Source organism: Pristis pectinata, chromosome 9, assembly GCF_009764475.1.
Source record: "Pristis pectinata isolate sPriPec2 chromosome 9, sPriPec2.1.pri, whole genome shotgun sequence".
Classification (NCBI taxonomy): Eukaryota; Metazoa; Chordata; class Chondrichthyes; order Rhinopristiformes; family Pristidae; genus Pristis; species Pristis pectinata.
In genome coordinates this window covers 25901108-25920071 of record NC_067413.1, presented here as the reverse complement: position 1 = coordinate 25920071, position 18964 = coordinate 25901108, and the positions used below count along the sequence as shown (strand labels likewise).

General features: G+C 40.4%; 1 protein-coding gene across 3 annotated transcripts in view; it reads right to left on the bottom strand.

Annotated features, from left to right (window-relative positions):
- Positions 1-3603: 3603 nt before the first annotated feature.
- The window catches only part of csrnp1b (cysteine-serine-rich nuclear protein 1b), a 29134-nt gene continuing 13773 nt past the window's right edge, over positions 3604-18964 (bottom strand). The window contains exons 2-5 of one of the 3 annotated variants that reach the window (XM_052023398.1): positions 17141-17379; positions 14536-14792; positions 13574-13870; positions 3604-8987 (exon numbers count right to left, since the gene is read on the bottom strand). In XM_052023398.1, the coding sequence (XP_051879358.1) occupies positions 7956-8987; positions 13574-13870; positions 14536-14792; positions 17141-17354 (1800 nt within the window). In that variant the 5' untranslated portion in view covers positions 17355-17379 and the 3' untranslated portion in view covers positions 3604-7955. Of the gene's footprint in view, positions 8988-13573; positions 13871-14535; positions 14796-17140; positions 17383-18964 lie in introns of all 3 variants that reach the window. The other 2 variants (XM_052023397.1, XM_052023396.1) reach the window with 2 other exon arrangements.

The following is an 18964-nucleotide window of genomic DNA, read 5'->3' as shown; positions in this document are numbered from 1 at the left end:
TGAAAAAACAACAAGATGCTGAAGGAACTCAGCAGGCCAGGCAGCATCTGTGGAGAAAAACAGTCAACGGTTCAGGTCAGGACCCTTCTTCAGGACTGGAGATAGGAAAAGGAGAAGCCCAATATACAGGGGGGAGAAACAGAGCAGTGATAGGTGGACAAAAGAGGGGAAGTGGGGTGGGCACAAGGTGGTGATAGGTAGATGCAGGTAAAAGGTCGTGACAGGCAGGTGTGGAGGAGGAGGGGAGAGTAGATCTACTTTTACTAATGCTACCATTAAACAAAGGCCCTGCAGATGGACATGAAAATTCTAGAACATTACTTGAAGCTGTCTAAGATCTGGTCAAAGTTGGCCTAGCAAGAGCAAAAAGAAAATTCCATGGTTCTTACTACTGATCTTACAGGTCTGGTTCTTACTACTAATCATCCAGACCAGTAAGTTGTTCAGGCTCAACAGCTACCCTTACTTCCAAAGTAAACTGAGTCAGAATCAAAGAGAGATACCACACAGAAACTTGGCTCAGCTTCAAAGGGCAGGTTTACCAGTCTCAGAGCTGGAAAATCCAAGGGAGTCTGTGCTGCCCAACTAGATGTCATGAATCATCCACAGCCCCATGTGTTCTGGGGTTGGAGTAGGAAGCTACACTTTAGCCTGTGTCCAACAGTCTCAGACGTCTGTCTGGATAAGTGGCTGCAACTCTGCAGAGTCAAACAGATCTGCCCCTTGGTCCTTGGAAAGGCAAGGATTGATTAGGGATAGTCAGCATGACTTTGTGCTTGGAAAATTGTGTCTCACCAGTTTGATTATTTTTGAAGAGGTGCCCAAGAGGATTGACGAGGGCAGGGTAGTAGACACCATCTACATGGACTTTAGCAAGGCCTTTGACAAGGTCCCAAATGGTAGGCTGGTTCAGAAGGTGAGATCATATTGTAACCAGGGTGAGCTAGCACGCTGGATACAAAATTGTCTTGTTGGAAGGAGTCAGAGGGTGGTAATGGAGGGTTTTTCAGATCAGAGGTCTGTGACCAGTGATGTGCTGCAGAGATTGTTGCTTGGTCTGTTGTTGTTTGCCATCTATTATTAACACTTTGGATGAGCCTGTAGTTGGCATGGTTAGTAAGCTTGCAGATGACACAAAAAATTGTGGTAGACAGCGAAGAACGCTATCTCAGATTACAGAAGGATCTAGATCAACTGGGCAGGTGGGCCAAGAATTTAACTTGGACAAGTACAAAGTGACGTCACCAAAGGCTCTTGCAAATTTCTCTAGATGTACGGTGGAGAGCATTCTGACTGGTTGCATCACAGCCTGGCGTGGAGGGTCCAATGCACAGGATTGCAAGAGGCTGAAGACGGTTGTAGACTCAGCCAGCTCCATCACGGGCACAACCCTCCCCACCATCAAGGACGTCTTCAAGAGGCAGTGCCACAAGGTGGCAGCATCCATCACTAAGGACCCTCACCATCTGGGATATGCCCTCTTCTCGTTACAACCATCAGGGAGGAGGTACAGGAGCCTGAAGTCCCACATTCAATGATTCAGAAACAGTTTCTTCCCCTCCACCATCAGATTTCCAACTGGTCCATGAACACCATCGTTATTCCTTTTTTGCACTATTTATTTATTTTGTAATTTAGTGGTAATTTTGTCTCAGCACCGTAGTTCTGCTGCAAAACAACTGATTTCATCTTATATAAGACAGTGATAATATACTTGATTCTGAAGTGTTGCATTTTGGGAAGTTAAACCAGGGCAGGACTTGTATAGTAAATGACAGGGCCCTGCAGAGTGTTGTAGAACAGAGAGACCCAAGGATACAAGTACATAGCTCCCTTGAAGTGCAACATAAGTAGACAGGATGGTGGAGGTGTTTGGCACACTTGCCTTCATTAGTCAGGGCACTGAGTACAAAAATTGGGACATCATGTTACAGCTGTATGAAACATTGGTGAGACCACACTCGGAGTATTGTGTGCAGTTCTGGTTGCCTGGCTATTGGAAAAATGTCATTAAGCTGGAAAGGCTGCAGAACAGATTCACCAGGAAGTTACCAGGACTGGAAGAATTGAGTTACAAGGAGAGCATGGCAAGATTGTGGCTTTTTTTTCCCTAGAGCATAGGCAGCCGAGCGGGTGACCTTATAGAGGTACATCAAAATCATGAGGGCAGAGAAGATGAATGGTCACAGTCTTTTTCCCAGGGTAGTGGAGTCTAAAACTAGCGGGCATAGGTTGAAGGCAGGATTTAAAGGGGAACTGAGGGGCAGGTTTTTCCACCCAGGAAGTGGTGGATATATGGAATGAGCTGCCAGAGAAACAATTACAATGCTTAAAAGATATTTGGACAGGTACATGGATTGGAAATGTTTAGTGGGATATGGGACAAACACAGGCAAATGGGACTAGTTCAGGTAGGCAACTTGGTTGGCATGGATGATTTGGGCCAAAGGGCCTATTTCCCTACTGTACAACTCTATGACTCTATAAACAGGCCTTTTTGGTCGATCAAGTCCGCGATGACCATCAAGCACCCATTTAAGCTAATTTTACATTAATCCTATTTTGTTTCCCCTCCTCCCCCCCCCCCACCAATTCTCAACTCCCTACAGATTCTACTACCCCCCAGCACAATTTACAGTGGCCAAATAACCTACCTACGTGCACACAGTGTTGGAGGAACTCAGCAGGTCAGGCAACATCAATGGAGGGAAACAAACAGTCGACATTTCTGGCCGAGACTCTTCATCAGGACCCCTATCAGTCCTGATGAAGGGTCTTGGCCCAAAATGTCTATTCATTTCCCTCCAGAGATGCTGCCTGAGCTGCTGAGTTCCCCCAGCATTTTCTGTACATTGCTCCAGATTTCCAGCATCTGCACTCTCTCTTGTGAACCTACCTATGTGCATGTCTTTAGGATGTGGGAGGAAACCAGAGCATCCCTGGACTAAAATCTTCCTCTGGAAAGCTGTCTCAGCTGATTGTCAAGACCCAGCACAGAGCTCAAGAGGTCAGCTGCACACCCAAAGTACCTTTGATAGTGGATAAAACCCCACTCCCAGGCTCACTGACTGTCAAAGCTGTCCTGACATTTACTAACAAATAATGAAAACACACTCAGGAACCATTAAAAATTAACACACAAAAAAATTAAACAAATTAACTAAATGAAATCAAATAAGTCAACTTTGCTACCTCCTGGCAACCACTTATTCATTTCAATGGAACCATTGTTCTAACTTGGCTCAGCTTCAAAGGCTGGGTTTACCAGTCTCAGAGCTGGGAAATGCAAGGAAGTCCGTGCTGCACAGATGGACTCTGTGAATCATCCACTGGTCACATATGTGCTGGGGTTGGAGTGAGAAGCTGCACTTTAGCCTGCGTCTGGCTGTCTCAAACCTCTGCTGGGTAACTGGTTGCAACTCTGCAAAATCAAATAGTTCTGCCCCTTGGTCTTGTTGGGACCTGCTATTAACCAGGATTGGATTAGACTGTATCTACCTCTCCCAGTACACAAATTCCCCATGAAGATGTTCAAGAGTCAATCCCATCTCTAACCCAATGCTTTCTGAAGGGAAGATAAAATGGAAGGAAGAATCATTGTTTCTTGCATATACAGTTCTTTTATTATTTAAAAGTATGATGAAAATGGCTTCATACGGCTTGGATGAATAGCATGTAATTCACCAACATATTTTACAGATTAAGCTAAATGCATGTGTTCATTTAAAAATAATCATTGTACCATTCTGCAAAATTATTGAAGTCTAATATATAATTTACATATTGAAGGCAAATGGGAGATGTACAGACAAATCAATACATAACATTATCTCAGTCTTGTAATAAATACCAATTTTCATTTTTTTTCTATGTACAAACAAGCAAAAAAATGAATCATACAATGGAGTGACATTTAACTTATTTACAGATTTCTAGTGCCTTTGAGAAGGAACAGAATTGAATTTCTCAGACACATGCAAATGAAAAGAGAAACAAAAATAAATAGTTCTTTTTTTTAAGGGCAGTACAGCTGCATGTTGCGTGGTCCAGGATACTTATGCAGAGAAACTTTATGGGGGGGCAGGGGAAAATGTCATTGAGTTGGCCACAAAGCCCTCTTCTGACATTAGAACACTCCCTTCTCCTAAATGAACTGAAATGCCAAGGGAATATGGATGACTATTGTTGTAAATGAAATTACCTAGGAAATAAATAAGCTACTTTGCACAAGCATGTAGATGATTCCAACTCACCTACAAACTTTTTAATTAGTTTTTCCTAATGTTATCCATTATCCCTTTAAATGGGAAATTGAATATGTGTCCACTTTTAAGATGTCAATACAAGTTTTGTTTTAAGTAATTCAGAGTAAGTAAAGCTAAAAGACAAGAAAAATGGGAAAGAGAGCTAAAGTCATCACCTATGACCAATGAATAGGGAATTATTTAACTAAACTCTGCTGATTTTAATAGAAGTTAGGTAGAAATGACAAATGTGTTACTTGTTTATGAACAATTAACCCTATTGAACAATTCTTGCTACTTTGGTTAAAATAGAATACAGGGTGACTCTGTGGATATTCATAAAGCACTTGTAGTGGGAATGAGCCAATTGTTATCCCTACTCCACAAGTTAGCTTGTCACTTTCAAAATTTGAGAGAAGGTCTACTACACACACCACCAGTTAACTTTCAAACTGACTAGTCTATTAGTTTCAAAAGTACCAGGGAGACAGAGCATAGAAAAAAGGGAAAAATTGAACATTTAAGAATCCTATCAGGAGCGAGTTCTTTGGAAGATAATTCAGTAGCATTAATTTTAATAAATCCTTGCCAGCTTGGGTTGTTCCAACTTTTGGTTCTTATTGTTAGTATCCTAATTTTCCCCTCTGCTAATAAAATGTTTATAGTTCCTCTGCATATTTGGGCAGGGCTGAACCATGTATGCCACTTCCTCACAGAATTTCAATAAATTATATACTGTAAAGCTTAACAAAAAATTAGCTACTTCGCGGAATTTTTTTAAATAATTAAAGATTTTAAATCGCTAGCACCTTTAGAGCTACAAACTTCAAGCCAAAAAATACAGCCTAAAACACTAAATGTTTGAATGCAATCCACATAATTTTTCCTTAAAAAAATGACTTCCTACCAGAAGGTACTTTTCAAATCTTAAAACACCCTCATTTGTGGAGATCTTGGAGAAAAGCCGAGAACTCATGATAAGTATTTAGCTTGACTGGAGCAATACTGTCACTAGGATTTGGGAGGAAATGTTTGCACCAGAAGACACTCAGGCAACAGTAAAGGTTTTGCCTTTGTGAACTTGGCTTGTGTGTGGACACTATTAGGCTGTGGAAAACATTAGGAAGAAGTCTGGCCCTAATGACTACAGGACCATTTTGAGGTGATGAATTAAGGTGGTGTGGTAGAAAAAAAAGTGCATGGTCACAACTGCAACATGCAGCTGGTTATATGCAATTTTGTTCTCTTTTGCAGGTGGGACTCAAGACTAGTGACAGTGCTGCTCAAGCAAACACTTAGCTATTATAACAGTGTCATGATCAGAGGGATCAGTGCTACGGAAAGGCTGTATTGCACTTCCATTGTTTCATTATTAAACCACAGTGCTTCTTGCAGTACTGCATGTACAAAAATAAATAAATACAGAAGTACAAAATAAATAAAAACTGCACACGTAATACTCTAGGTCCAGTATTACAAAAAAAATTACTCATTAACCTCCTGTTATTTAAGACCTTGTCTCAGGTTGGCTTTATCAATGTACTTTGCACTTGCAAATCATGATTTGTTGGGCTCAGCTGTAGTTAAGACTTTGCATAGTAAGTCAGTTCATTTGTGAATTAACCCTTTGCCATTCAAAGTGTCTATCTTTTGCAGATATATAATAGAGGCTGTGAATATCGGAAAAACAGTACTAAAAACACAAAATGCTAAAAATGCAAAGCAGATCAATCAGTGTGTGTAAGTCAAGTCATTGTTAAACTGTGAAATCCTTCATTGAAGGCTTACATCTAAAATTCATGTCAACAGATCTCCAGTGCACTTTCAGCATTTTCTGTTTTCATGTGCTGGATCCGAAATATATAAATTAATTGTACTGCAATCTCTTCTCGTCTGAGAATGCAGAGGTTCAATCCTATTCCATTATGAAATGTGAAAAGAATCCACTTATTATATTTGTTTATTTCAAAAATATCCAAGTTCTATTCATCCAGTGAATGAGACAGGAGATGAGCAACCAACAGATTGCTGGCCAGAGAGAAGTTGCCTAAAACAATAAATTTGAAGGTTGGCACAGTTTCAGTGCTCTTGGCACTTGATGTAACCAGCATTATAGTAGAGGTATATATACACCACAGCATTAGATTTACAGTGAGAAGTTGCCACATCTATTTTTGGTAATGGTCTCTAACCATCTTGAAGTCAAATTGCAATCTTTACCTTTAATAGCTGGATTCAAATGTGTAGGGTTAGGAATTGTAGCCCTGAAGGGAAATCAAAACCTGATCAATAAAAATTTCTGCTATGCCCTTACACCTTAGTGTAATTTCTACTAGCACTGTAGTGAACCATGAATTTCTTAGTCCAGTTCTAACCATGCCAGCTCATCTAGCCTGTGGACCTCATTAAACCTTCCTATGTCCCCTTCACCAATTTGGATGGAGCTTAACACACACACATATCTCTTTTCACCAAGATATAGTTTATCTGCTCCATTTCTCCTTTTGAATCTCTGTCAAATTTTGACTCAATGCACCTGTGAAACACCTTTGATGTTTTCAATGTTGAAGGCACTACATAAATGCAAGTCGTGTCATTGGAACCACTTCAATCTATACTGTCACTGCACCATCTCAGTTACAGCTCTCACCATGAGATAAAAAGGAGTACTTTTTCACCTAGAAAAGTAATTTTTTCCTGGTCACTAATTACTAAATCCAAAGCAGGTGTGAGACAATGTATATGCATGAACAAGGCTTCTCTCAAACATCTATCTTTAAGTAGTATGATGGGAGATCCCAAAAAATAGTTTAGTGTACAAATGTATTGTTGCTGAATCAGACACACTGGAAATGTTCCAGGTTCAATAGCTGGTTTATTACATACCCAATCTCAGCCAGGGTGAGGGCAACTGCTCTGATGCTTCTATGGGCTTCAGACTCAGTGGTTGGTATGAAATCAGCCAAGGCACCCACTCCCAATGGTGACACCTTCACTGGAAAGAACAGTTGTGTAGCAGCAAGCATCAGGCTTGTCTAGCTAAACCACTTTCCATGATTTCATGAAACAGGCACTGGAATGAGATTACAAAGATCTAGCAGCAACATGGAACCATTGTCTAGAATGGGCCACTGACTTCAGAATCGAAAGCAGATGCAGGAGTAACAAAAGATGGCACATAGTTTAGGAAAGGTGAATGGGGCTGATGATAGCAATGGTGACACTTTGAACAGGGCTGGTCACAAAGACATTATTATTGTCCAAATAATTTTATCTGTCAGATAACCATTGATAAGAAGCCAAACAAGTAGACTTCTTCCATTTTTTCTTTAATTGTCACCTGCCTCATTCTTCACTAAAGTACCACTGATATTTGGCATTGATGAGTCACGATTCCAATGCCCAAATACCTTTCAGGTTTCAACAATATCTAGTTCTCTCAAAAAAAATTACCACCAACTGATGGTCAGGAGTCTTTCTCCCACTTGTCCAAGTTGAAAAATATTTTTGCCGTTTGTAGCCTCTCACATTCCAAGGTGAATATAATTGAGGGCTAATTAGTGGAGAAAGATTCCCTGACATTTTAATTGTGTCCCGTTCCCCCTCCCCACATCTGCCCCCAAATACATCAATTATTTCATTAAGATATCTTTCAGATATCTTTTAAAAGAACTGAAGGATTTTGGAACCAGTCATTTCCATAATTCAAAGTCAAACCTTCACAGTTTCCATGATGGAGGTTTTGATGGCTTCTTCAAGGTGCTGACTGTCAGGGAAAGGTTTAGGAGGCTCTGGGAATGAGTCTGCTGTGATTGGCTCAGCTAGACCAATAAGAGACTCCAGGAAACAGCTACCAGGGTCAGTAGCCTGGGAGAAACTAGGAAACCCAGGGAACTGAAATTGGAGTGTTGGACAATTATCTATACTTTCGTAGTCTTTCTGTGGGTTATGAAATGATCCGTAGTTGAATTCTGAGAATGACTGGAAAAACTCGAAAGAGTCAGTTGACAGGCTGAGGTCAGTGTAGCTTTTTGAGCCCTGCTCTGGGCAGTGAGGAGGAGGATAGACCTGGTTGTTGCCCTGCATTGGAGCTATATCACCCAGGGGGAAACTCCCCTCTTGATTGGCATTCTCATCCAAAGTGGACAAGTGATTAGTGTAAAACTCAGCATTGAACTTGCAGTTTTCCATGCCACTGTGTTGGTCACCAGTCTCACAGAAAAAATCAGAAGGGCTAAAGTAGGGAAATCCATCCCGGTTGTCGGTATCATTACCACACTCATTGTCAGAATCATTAAAGTGGAGTATCCGAGCTAGTCCGTCATCATCTATGTCTGCAGTTTGGTGAGACTGTGGTCCATTATCCAAGAAACGGTCATCAGCTCCCTCATCTGCCTCCTCACTGTAATTTGATGAAGTAAAGTCAGTCATGTCACTGCTACAGCTGTTTTCCTCGCTGTCATCAGACTCCTCGCTGTACTGAAAGGCTGGCGTTACAGAGGCACTTCTGTCTTGGAACACGTTTTTGTCTGCTGAGTAACCATAATGCTGAGAATTCTCCAAGAGCAGTGTCTCTGATTCTTCATTCTTATTTGCACTGTTTACTTGCCGTGTCTCCAAGTCCAGCTTCATGATGGTGTGGATGAAGTGCGTCTGTACTCTAGCAGAGTTGAACTCTATCCTACCCATCGTATTACCACAACCATCCTTTGTACATCCACAGGGAAAGGACATGCGATCCATCTGTTGCAACACAAAAGTACACAGAATTATTATTTAGAAACATCCACTGAGATAAAAACGAGAGTAGGCAATTCAGGCTCTCGAGTTTGTTTTGACATTCAGTAACCATTACTTATCTATACCTTAACGGTTCCATCTTGATTCATGCTAGACAAGGATAGAAATGGAGCCATCAAATTCTATTAAAACCAAATTCTAAATATGTTCTCTCATGTCCAATTCTTCCTTGAAGGTGCTGCATTAGTTTCCATGGTGCCTGTCCAATTAGATGTCTTCATAGAACAGTACAGCACAGGAACAGGCCCTTTAGCCCATGATGTCTGTGCTAAACATGATGACAATTTAAACCGCACAACTGCCTGAACATGATCTATATCTCTCCATTCCCTCTCTGTTCAGCTGCCTGTCCAAATGCCTCTTAACTACTGCTATTGTATCTACTTCCACTGCCTCTCATGGCGGAACGTTCCAGGCACTGACCACTCTCTGTGGGGGAAAAGAAACTTGCTTCATAGATATTCTTTAAAGTCTTCCCCTCTCACCTTAAAGGTATGCAATCTTGTACTTGATATTTCTACCCTGGGAAAAAGACTGAGTAACTACCTTATCTGTGCCTCTCTTCCTATCTATTCTCCCCAATGATACCTTTTCCTTCTCTTATTTTGTGAACTGTAGAACAGCTGATGCAATCTAATGCTCTTTTGGAGGAGACACCTGATGGGACCATGGTTGGTCATCTCAATGAAGCCAAGTATTTTAAACAAGTCAAGGAACACAGGAAGGTAGCATACAGGTAAAGGAAATAATTAGGAATACAAATAAATGGTCTTTATTGCAAGAAGGATGGAGTACAAAGGTGGGGGGGGGGGGGGGGTTCTTGCAACATACCTTGAGCACTGCATTTTGGTTTAGTTTCCTTATAGGGACAGACATAATTTCTTTGTAGCTGGTGCAGAAAAGATTTGCTAAATTGATTCCTGGGATGAAGGGTTGCCTTTTAAGGAAAGACTGGGCTAGATTAAAACTATACACCTTAGTTAGAAGAGGAGGAGTGATCTCATTGAAACATAAAAGATTTTGATGGGTGCTTGACCAGGATTGAAAGTTTCCTCTAGTGGGAGAATCTAGAACATTGCCCCAAACAGGGAAGAGGAAGATTTTTTTTTAAATCTTTGCGGATTTCACCTGTGTGGAATTCTCTACCCAGGACACCTCTGCAATATTCAGTGCAAGATTATTGGACACACAAGAGACTGCAGTTGCTGGAATCTGGAGCAATCTGTTGGAGGAACTCAGGGGGTTGAGCAGCATTTGTGGGGTGGGGGGGTGGAATTGTCAACGAAGATTTTTGGAATATCGAGGAATAAGGGGTTAAGGGGATCAGGTATGGGGAGCTGACACCAAGATCAAACCAACCATGATCTTACAAATGGCAGAGCAGGCTCAAGAGACCGAATAACCTTCTCCTGATCCTTCTACCAGTTCTTATGCTTTTAACTATCATCAAGCATCTTTGCTCCTGGAAGGCAAGGAAGGAAAAAGCTGAATCTGTAAAGAAAGAAACTGAGGAATAATGTTGCCAATTCCTCTCTGTATGACACACAAAAATATATGAATTGATTTGTGGGATATCTGAAGTAAAAATTCGAGTTAAAAGTCATCATTTTCAATGACTCATTATGACGGTTGTTACATGTTCTTGAAGCAGTGAATGGTAGGAGTAGAAATTGTACCTTGGTGTGATGCAGATTCATTACTTTGCTCTCTCTAAACCATATAGATGGAAAGGAAATTCAGACAATCCACCTTACCGTGGACAGTTGGTCTGTTCATTTATAATGACAAGGCACTGCAGAGGTGCACAACGCATTACCAGAAGCCATGAAGACTTCAAATTCAGAATAAAACTTTAGTCTATACAAAATATGTTACCCAGGTAACAGTAGTGTAGTGATTATTTACTGGCTCAATAATATGGAGAGTCTAAGATCAAACAGTAATTTAATAATTTGGACTCAGTTTAAAACAAATTATGGAAAAGGCTGGCATCAATAAAAGTGAGCAAAGACATGATCCTAATTGTTTCACTTATGTCCTTTAGGGAAGGAAAGTTCCTGTCCTTACCAGGTCTGGCCTGTGCGTCACTCCAGTTTCATTCCAACCTATTTGATTACTTACTAGTCTTTCAAGTGGTCAAATTAAGCACTCAGTGATATCACATTACTGTAAAGATATCAATCTTTTAGGAGACTTGTTAAAACACGAGGAGAACTATTTCACTGATAAACCAGTGGGTAAAGCTTTTACATTGGCCTTACCAATGAAAGTATAAGTATGCATGTGTACAACATGCGTCTAAGAATGGCTGTTAATGTTATTCTGCAGGAAAATGCAATTCATTTGCACTGAGCAAATTCAGACAACCACCAATAAGATGAATGGTCAATCTAGATTGAAGAAAATGATTGCACTGCTGGAAATCTGAAACAAAAACTCAGCAGATCAGGCGGCATCTTTAAAGAAAGAAGCAGAGTTAATAGAGGGTCATGTACCCAAAATGCTGACTCTGTTTCTCTTTATAGAAACTGCCTGAGCTGCTGAATGTTTCCATCATTTTCTGTTTCAGACCGGCCAATCTATTTTTGCTGTACCATGTTGGCTAAGGCAGCAGAATTCTTTACTCTCTTTTAAAAGTTGGGCCACAAAATCTTTTAGGAGACCCATTCAAACAGAAGGAGCACTGTTTCAGTTAAACACGTAGGCAACACACCCAGTAAGTACTATACACTATTAACAGCTCTGCACTGGGTTATTCCTCAGGCCTCTGGATTAGGGAGTGAAACCACAAACTTCCAAGTCAGAAGTAATGCTATTACTCAGGCAAGGCACTTAAATGCATTTTGAAATAGACCAAAACTCCCACTTCTGCAGGAAGCAACAGAAAACATTCTGTGCATGCTGTAAACACTTTGCTTAATGAAGAATTGTCTAATTTGAAAAGCTTTTGATTGTTCTCAATGGAAATCCATGAAGTTAGAATAATCAACATCACAGCTTGTTTGATTTGTCATAATGGATTTCAAACAGCAGAGGAAAAGAAAGTTTTTTTTAAATCCAATTTACAATCTCAGGTTTTGTGTTAGTTAAGCTTATTTTGCAGCATTCATCTCCATTTCAAAAATGGAAACATTATACTGGGATTGAATATGGTCAAGGCTGGCATTTCACTACAGTATTGTGAGGCGAGGAGCACTTTGCAAGAGACCTTATAATTCATTGTCTATTCAACTAATCATTAAAAGATCTCATGGCACTGTGGGAGTTGTACTTACTGAACAATCTTCACTTAAGATTGATTAGGCCAAAACAAGTCTACACAGACCTACATAGGAAGAGATAAGGCAGCAAATCTCTTCAGCACGTTCCACCAATCCATTAGATCACAGTTGATCTATACCTCAAGTGCAACTACATCTTACTATATCTTGTAGATTTTTGCTGTGTATAAAATTTGCTCAGGTAATCAATCTTCAGGTCATTGTATAAACAGTTTAAAACGTTTTAGAGGCTTGATGACATACACATAGTCACGGTCTTTTGCAAACCTATAATTGCGATGCAATTTACGTTCAAACCAACAGAGACATTTGCTACATAGTGGTAATAAATAAAAAAAACTTCCAAGCCACCAATAGTGAAATGGATTTTTTTTTAAAAACTGTCTATTAAAATAAAGAGCTACTGTTGCAAGCCATATAGTGTTCAGTAAACACCGGATATGTCTGATCTTCCACTCTTGTCTCCACAAAATTAAACATTTCAGATCTGGAACACAGAGGGACTGGTGTGCAGTTCAATAAAATATGCCAGACATTAACAGGAGAGGTCATGCATGTTGATAAATCTAGAGTATCATGGGCTATTTAATTTTATTCATGTCTTAATTGTTGGAAGTGAAGCTGACCCTACCCTGCCATTCAGGTTGTCTTTCTTAACACAAATTGTAAGAGTTACTATGAAATCAATGCCTGTTTTACAAGCACTGATTCCCATTTACTACCGCATAATTAAGATTCTGGCTTTATAGCAAGCGTAGGAAAGCTCAAATAGGTTTTTTTCTGGAGCCACCAAGTTTGCTGAGTTAGCAGTCTGACTCTCTACTGGGAATGAAAGGGGAAAAACAATACTAGTCTTTCTTGAAGGCCAAATATTGATGGATGCATTCAACAAAAATAATTCTAGGTGCACAATGGTGATGCCCCCCGTTAGATTGAGGTTGAACTTCACAGTTGAGCTTCTTTTTAGAGATGGTTGATAACAGTCAAGGAGATTGAAGTACCGCAAGAGCATTGTGACAGGTCAAGAGACAGACACTGAGTCAGGACAAGTGATTTGGTTGCCATCACAACCAAACGCAATAGTGTTCGGCTTTGATTTAAAAATGGATGGAACATGGGAGCAAAGCCTTAAAACAGCAGTTGATAACTGGCAATTCTATTGGAGGAAACCAAACAGTAATGCAACACAAGTAAACATACAGGGCTCTTGAGTACAAGGTAAGGAATTACAATCTGCCACTAACTTACTTGGCATTTAATTCCAGCCAGGCTACAGCTACAAGTCTCTGGCTCACAGAAACCCTTGCAGTCACAACCACAGTCCTCACGCGACATCCTGATTGCATTCAGCTCTCGCTTTTCCTCGCGGTCAATCTTCTTAACTCCAGCTGCTTTTAGCATTGTGTGCCGTTTCTTGGCTGGGTATGGCTGTGGAAAGAAACTGCTGTCTAGCTCCACCTCGCCGACATCGATATCATCATCCGAAATGTCATCAACAGTGAGCCGGTCAGCCTCTTCAGAGTCAGCAGTCCCATTCTTAGTCAACTGTCATGTGCAGGGAAGGAAAGTTCTGTTATTTTATAACATTTAAACAGTGAATTAACAATTTTCCTATAGTGGTACGTTACGACTGAGTATCAAAACTCACAGTGCAAGAGAGTACAGGTGACACCTGCGTTACAGTCATTAAGGAAATTCGCCCTTACAGAATTCACAACCCAAAAATTTGAAATACAGAAAAAAATTTGGTCTTAAGGAATGTGTGTGAAAAAAATAAACATATCAACAACACAAGTTTTATTTTTCTTCAACTTGTGTGTCTTGATGCATGTGCAGGCGATTATGTTACAGAAAAATCATGACATGGACTGTTTTCTAGGAATGCAACCACCAAAGCCCACACCCCTCCCCATAACATTGGGGGGGTGGGGGGGGGGGGTCGCCTGTACTTGGAGACATGTGGCTAGAGACAAATTCCAAAGCTCCATACACTATTTCCATCTAGCACTTTTGTGACAAGCGTCAGCTCTGAAGTAATTTGTACTGATATCAGAATTTCTACATACAAGAGATGGAGGGAGATGTATCAAGTGAAATTCAAATTCTCAAAGTGATGCGTGTTGTTGGGATTTGCAAGTACCTAACTTCTGGATTATTAATCCAAACCTCTACCTTACTAACCCACTTACAAAATCCCAATTTTTTTGTACCTGTAGCCTTAGTGAATTCAGCTTCTGTTCTTTCAAGAGTTCCTTGATTTTCTCAGAGCGAACTTGCTCCTGTTCTTTGGCAAACTCTGCCAGTGTGTACTGCTGGCATGAGCTGTGCTTGCTGGCCATGCCCAAGGTGCAGCCACCCTGGCTCGGAACGCTGGTGAACCCCTGACACCGTGCAAAATAGAACACAACGACACGATCAAATTGGACATGGTTCTTTCTTGTGCGTTTAGCTCTCTTCAGGATGGGGACTGCTGGAAAAATAAAGGGAAAAAGGAAGATGCAAAATTAATAAGGGTTTTATCATCCAATAGATCACAATATAAAAATACTCTCACTAACTTTACTTAGTGTACGAGAAGAAATAAGATCAAAGTGCATTTGAATCGTGACCCCTGGTGCAATGTAAGGAAACAAACTGGTCAATCTCTGCATTAGTAAGATCATTGCATAATAATCGACTAGATGATCTGTTTATTATGCTGGTCGAGAGATAACTGTTAGGCAGAAATCTGGGGAGGAAATGCCGAGAGCATCTGCAGCATCTTATGTCAACCCACGAGGGGAAATTGGTCTGTTGACTTGCGTAAGCTGGCATTTCTGATAGCAATGCACACCCACAGTGCTGCCCTGAAGTATTAGCCTCTTCTATGGAGGGGTACTTGAAGTGGTGTCCTACTGACACTCGGTGAGAATGCTATCTGAGGCAAAACTGAAAAACAATTTCCCCCACGGAAGTGCAAGTCTTTCCTGTCTCCTTAACTGTTAAGCTTGACAATGAGCTTGAGTGTCAGGATGTGGGAGTTGGGCGAGGTGGGTGGGGGGCAGTTATTGAATATATATATATATGTATTATGGCTGTGCTTTATTTCAAAACCTGCTCACTGTCATTGTCTGCTGTGAGAATGTGCCCATACATGTGCTTTCATAATCGGTGCTTGTTGATGCTCTACAAATGATGGTAGTTCACCAGGATAAGATAAAGAATAGTCATTTCCTATAATAAACCAATGGCAAGAAACAAAAATGAAAAACAAGAATCAACACAACAGAAAAACTTCGTGGTTTCAACATTTTCCTTTATTTAAAAAAAACACCAATGGGAAAGAAAAGGAAACAATTACCCTAGACATGAGGAGCCTCAGCACATGACTTAATGCTGAGAAAAAGCCAAACTGCAGTTACATTTCCTGACAGTTTTGTTTTAAGGAACTCTCACGCCATATTGTCTATTGAAAACGAATTGCACACATCAGTGCTATTTTAAGCAGATTATTAGGTTAAAGGCCCATCATTAAAAATGCCATTGGCACAACTACTTTTCTGTGGCACTAACACAACATGGTCCGTGACGTTTGTACACTGCTAGATTAACCATTGATTCTTACACTCTGATTCTACACAATACAGCATACAGAGGGCTCACAGCCCACACTACACACGGCACATACAGATCCTCCCCAGGTTACAGCAGAGTTCTGTTCCCTTGAACTGTTCGTAACCCGAACAGATTGCAGAATGCAGCCGTGACCACAGTTCCCACACGGCAGAAGACGCCTGCTGCCTCCTAGTAGCCAGCAAATCCATCCCGCCAGTCTCCCGAATGCTTGATCGTATGAGGCTGTATGCAAGTCTGGTGTTCGTAAACTGGGGAGGACTTGTATACTGTTGCTCCCTCTTCATCCTGATTGGCTAGGTTTTCAAGTGCAAGGCCAAATGCTTCAATCCTATCTTTAGCAACCTCACATTGAGTGCACCCTCATGTTTCTCCTGCTTAAACCAGTTAACAGTGCAGATTTTTCTACTAATCCATGGCCAAATTGTTTATTTACTTACTGGGAGTAATTGCCATAATGAATTTCTAACCTTGGATATACTAGCAGACACCTTCATAGAGGGAAGGAAACAGAACTGATGCACAGAACAAATTTCTACCATTTAAAGCGAGAGTAATACAGACAATATTCATCAGAAATCATGGGCTTTAACTGCTTGAAAAGTTGTATCAGCATACCTGCCCTGGTCTCACTGCTCATGGAGCAGTGAAGAACATCACCAAAATGGGAATCGTAGTATCTAACTGTGAATTATTTGGCGAGATATCCTCTAGTTCTCAGCCTTTCCAGCAACGGGAATGGTCTCTCTTTATATATTTTAGGCAATTCATGAATTTTAACACACATTAAATCAACCTTCCAATCTTCTCTGTTCCAAGGAGAACACTAGGGAAGCTAGATAAAGAGAAAAAGAACGTGATGGGGCGGAAGACAGGTGGGGAAAGGATCATGTGGTCTTGTTCTACTGGTGGCCGATTTCTGTGCCACGAGTATCACGTAAACTAATGTCTTCACAATCATTTCGTACGCTAAGCATTTTTATTATTTAATGCCACAACTCGTTAAGGTTGAAGTGGGTAGGAGATAATTTGATTTTATGATAATGCTGATCTGGAGGAGGAGAATTGTTAATGAGGTAAACAACTCAAGAGTTTAAAAGATCCCATGAATAGTTGAAGACATGATACAGAGGACATACAGTACAGTCCAGGATACAAATATTTTGCAATGAGCTCCCTAATATTGAATAGGAATTTACTTACGGGTAAAAGGTGTTGAGGGGAAAGCTGCAGTACGTCTAGTTGCCCATGTTTCACCACAACAGTTGTCATCATCAGAGTCCCAGCTCGAGGACGAAGAACAAGATGCTGCGGAGGATGAAGAAGAGGACGAGTTGGAGGTTGACGAAGGAGAAGATGAAGAGTAACAAGGATCACCCTCCACTTCTTCAAACTTTCGTTTCAGAAGTCCACTCATGGCAAAATGTGGTTTGGTCACACTTCTGCTTAAAAACAAAATCAAGAAAAGAAAAATGACATTCAAGTTCTTTTTACAATTTTATTTTAATGCTTTGGCAAAATTTGTATTTAAGAATAACCTTCTCAAAGACACTGTGTAGTGATCACTTGCACCATAAGACTTAAGATCTGAATTCAATGATGTATTCTATATTTAAGAACAGGCCTTTGAGGGACACTTTGACATTTAGCAATTTGTGCCTTTAAATGGGAAACCAAAGAGGGTGGGGAAGTGAATTAAGCAAAACATGGGAGGCAAGTTCTCATTCTGCTTTCACTGTTGAATAACCCTCTTCATTCAACAGAGGGGATAGTAGGTCATTGCTAATGTTATTAAATAAGTAAGCTAGTGGTCAGAACTAATAACCAAGAGAATGCCTGTTTAAATTCCACAAAGGCAGTTTGATAAAGTGCATTTTATAAAATACCAGGAGATGAAAAGCTGGTATCAGCCAAAAAGTGGATATCAATGCTATTGCACTGTTTACAACCCCAGTTGATTCACTAATTGCATTTAGGAAAGAAAACGTGCCAGTTTTACCTAGTCCTGTACACACGCGACTTCAATCCTGCGCAAACTCGCCCACAGCAACCCACTTAATGATATCAAATTGCTACTTTGAAAGATGGCTGGCTGACAGGATAGCAAGGCATGGGCACTAATTGCAGCTTCACCAACGGTGTTCATATCCACAAATGAATAAAAAAAACACTGCATAGCCATGAAGTAGCCAAGGTACAGTATTCTACATAGGAGAGATTGGGTATGGAATGAAAGGAGCAGGCTTCATACAGGCCCATTATCTTGAAGGCTGAAGGAAACAAAAAGCTAGCAGTAATATTATATCCATGATGAATTTTAAAATGCCTAATTTTTCTGGTAAGAAACTGTTTCTATTTGCTGAAAGAAAATTCCTATTGCTGACATGCCAGCAGATTTCAATATCATTCAAATTCCCTAATCCTAACAAAATAAAAATTACATTTTAAACCATTTTCTTTGCATTCACTAATTTCCCTGTTTTCCTGAGTGAAAGAATGCACTGTGTAAGGAGCTGTGGTACTGGCACAAGGTTCTATGTTCAATATAGTCAGATAGGGAAGCCCAAATTAGAGTAGCAACAAATTACAAATAATGGGGGACGTTGATTGAGGATGTTGGATTTAGCTGTTGCCTCCTCAATAAGGATGGGAAATGTTCGCAGATTTGTTTTAAAGCTCTCATCAGCCAAAAGGATGGTGAACTCAGCTCAAGTGTTCTATCCATGGCTGAGATCAGTCATGGACCATATCTGTGATCTTTGTTTTCATATCAGGCAGTAAGGCAGAGAATTTATATTTTTAGTTTTTTTTTAAATGATCTCAGAATGTGACAATGTGTCTTCCACTTAAAGTGTTACTTCTGAAGTTTTTGCAGTAAAATAGAATGCAGCATCTGATTCACACACAGCAATGTCCTACAAAGGAACAACCAGATAACATGGTGCATTTGACAGATAAATATCAGCCAGGCTAATGGTTCAAATAATACCTTGGGATATTTTCCATCCTTGGAAGGTGTTATGGAGC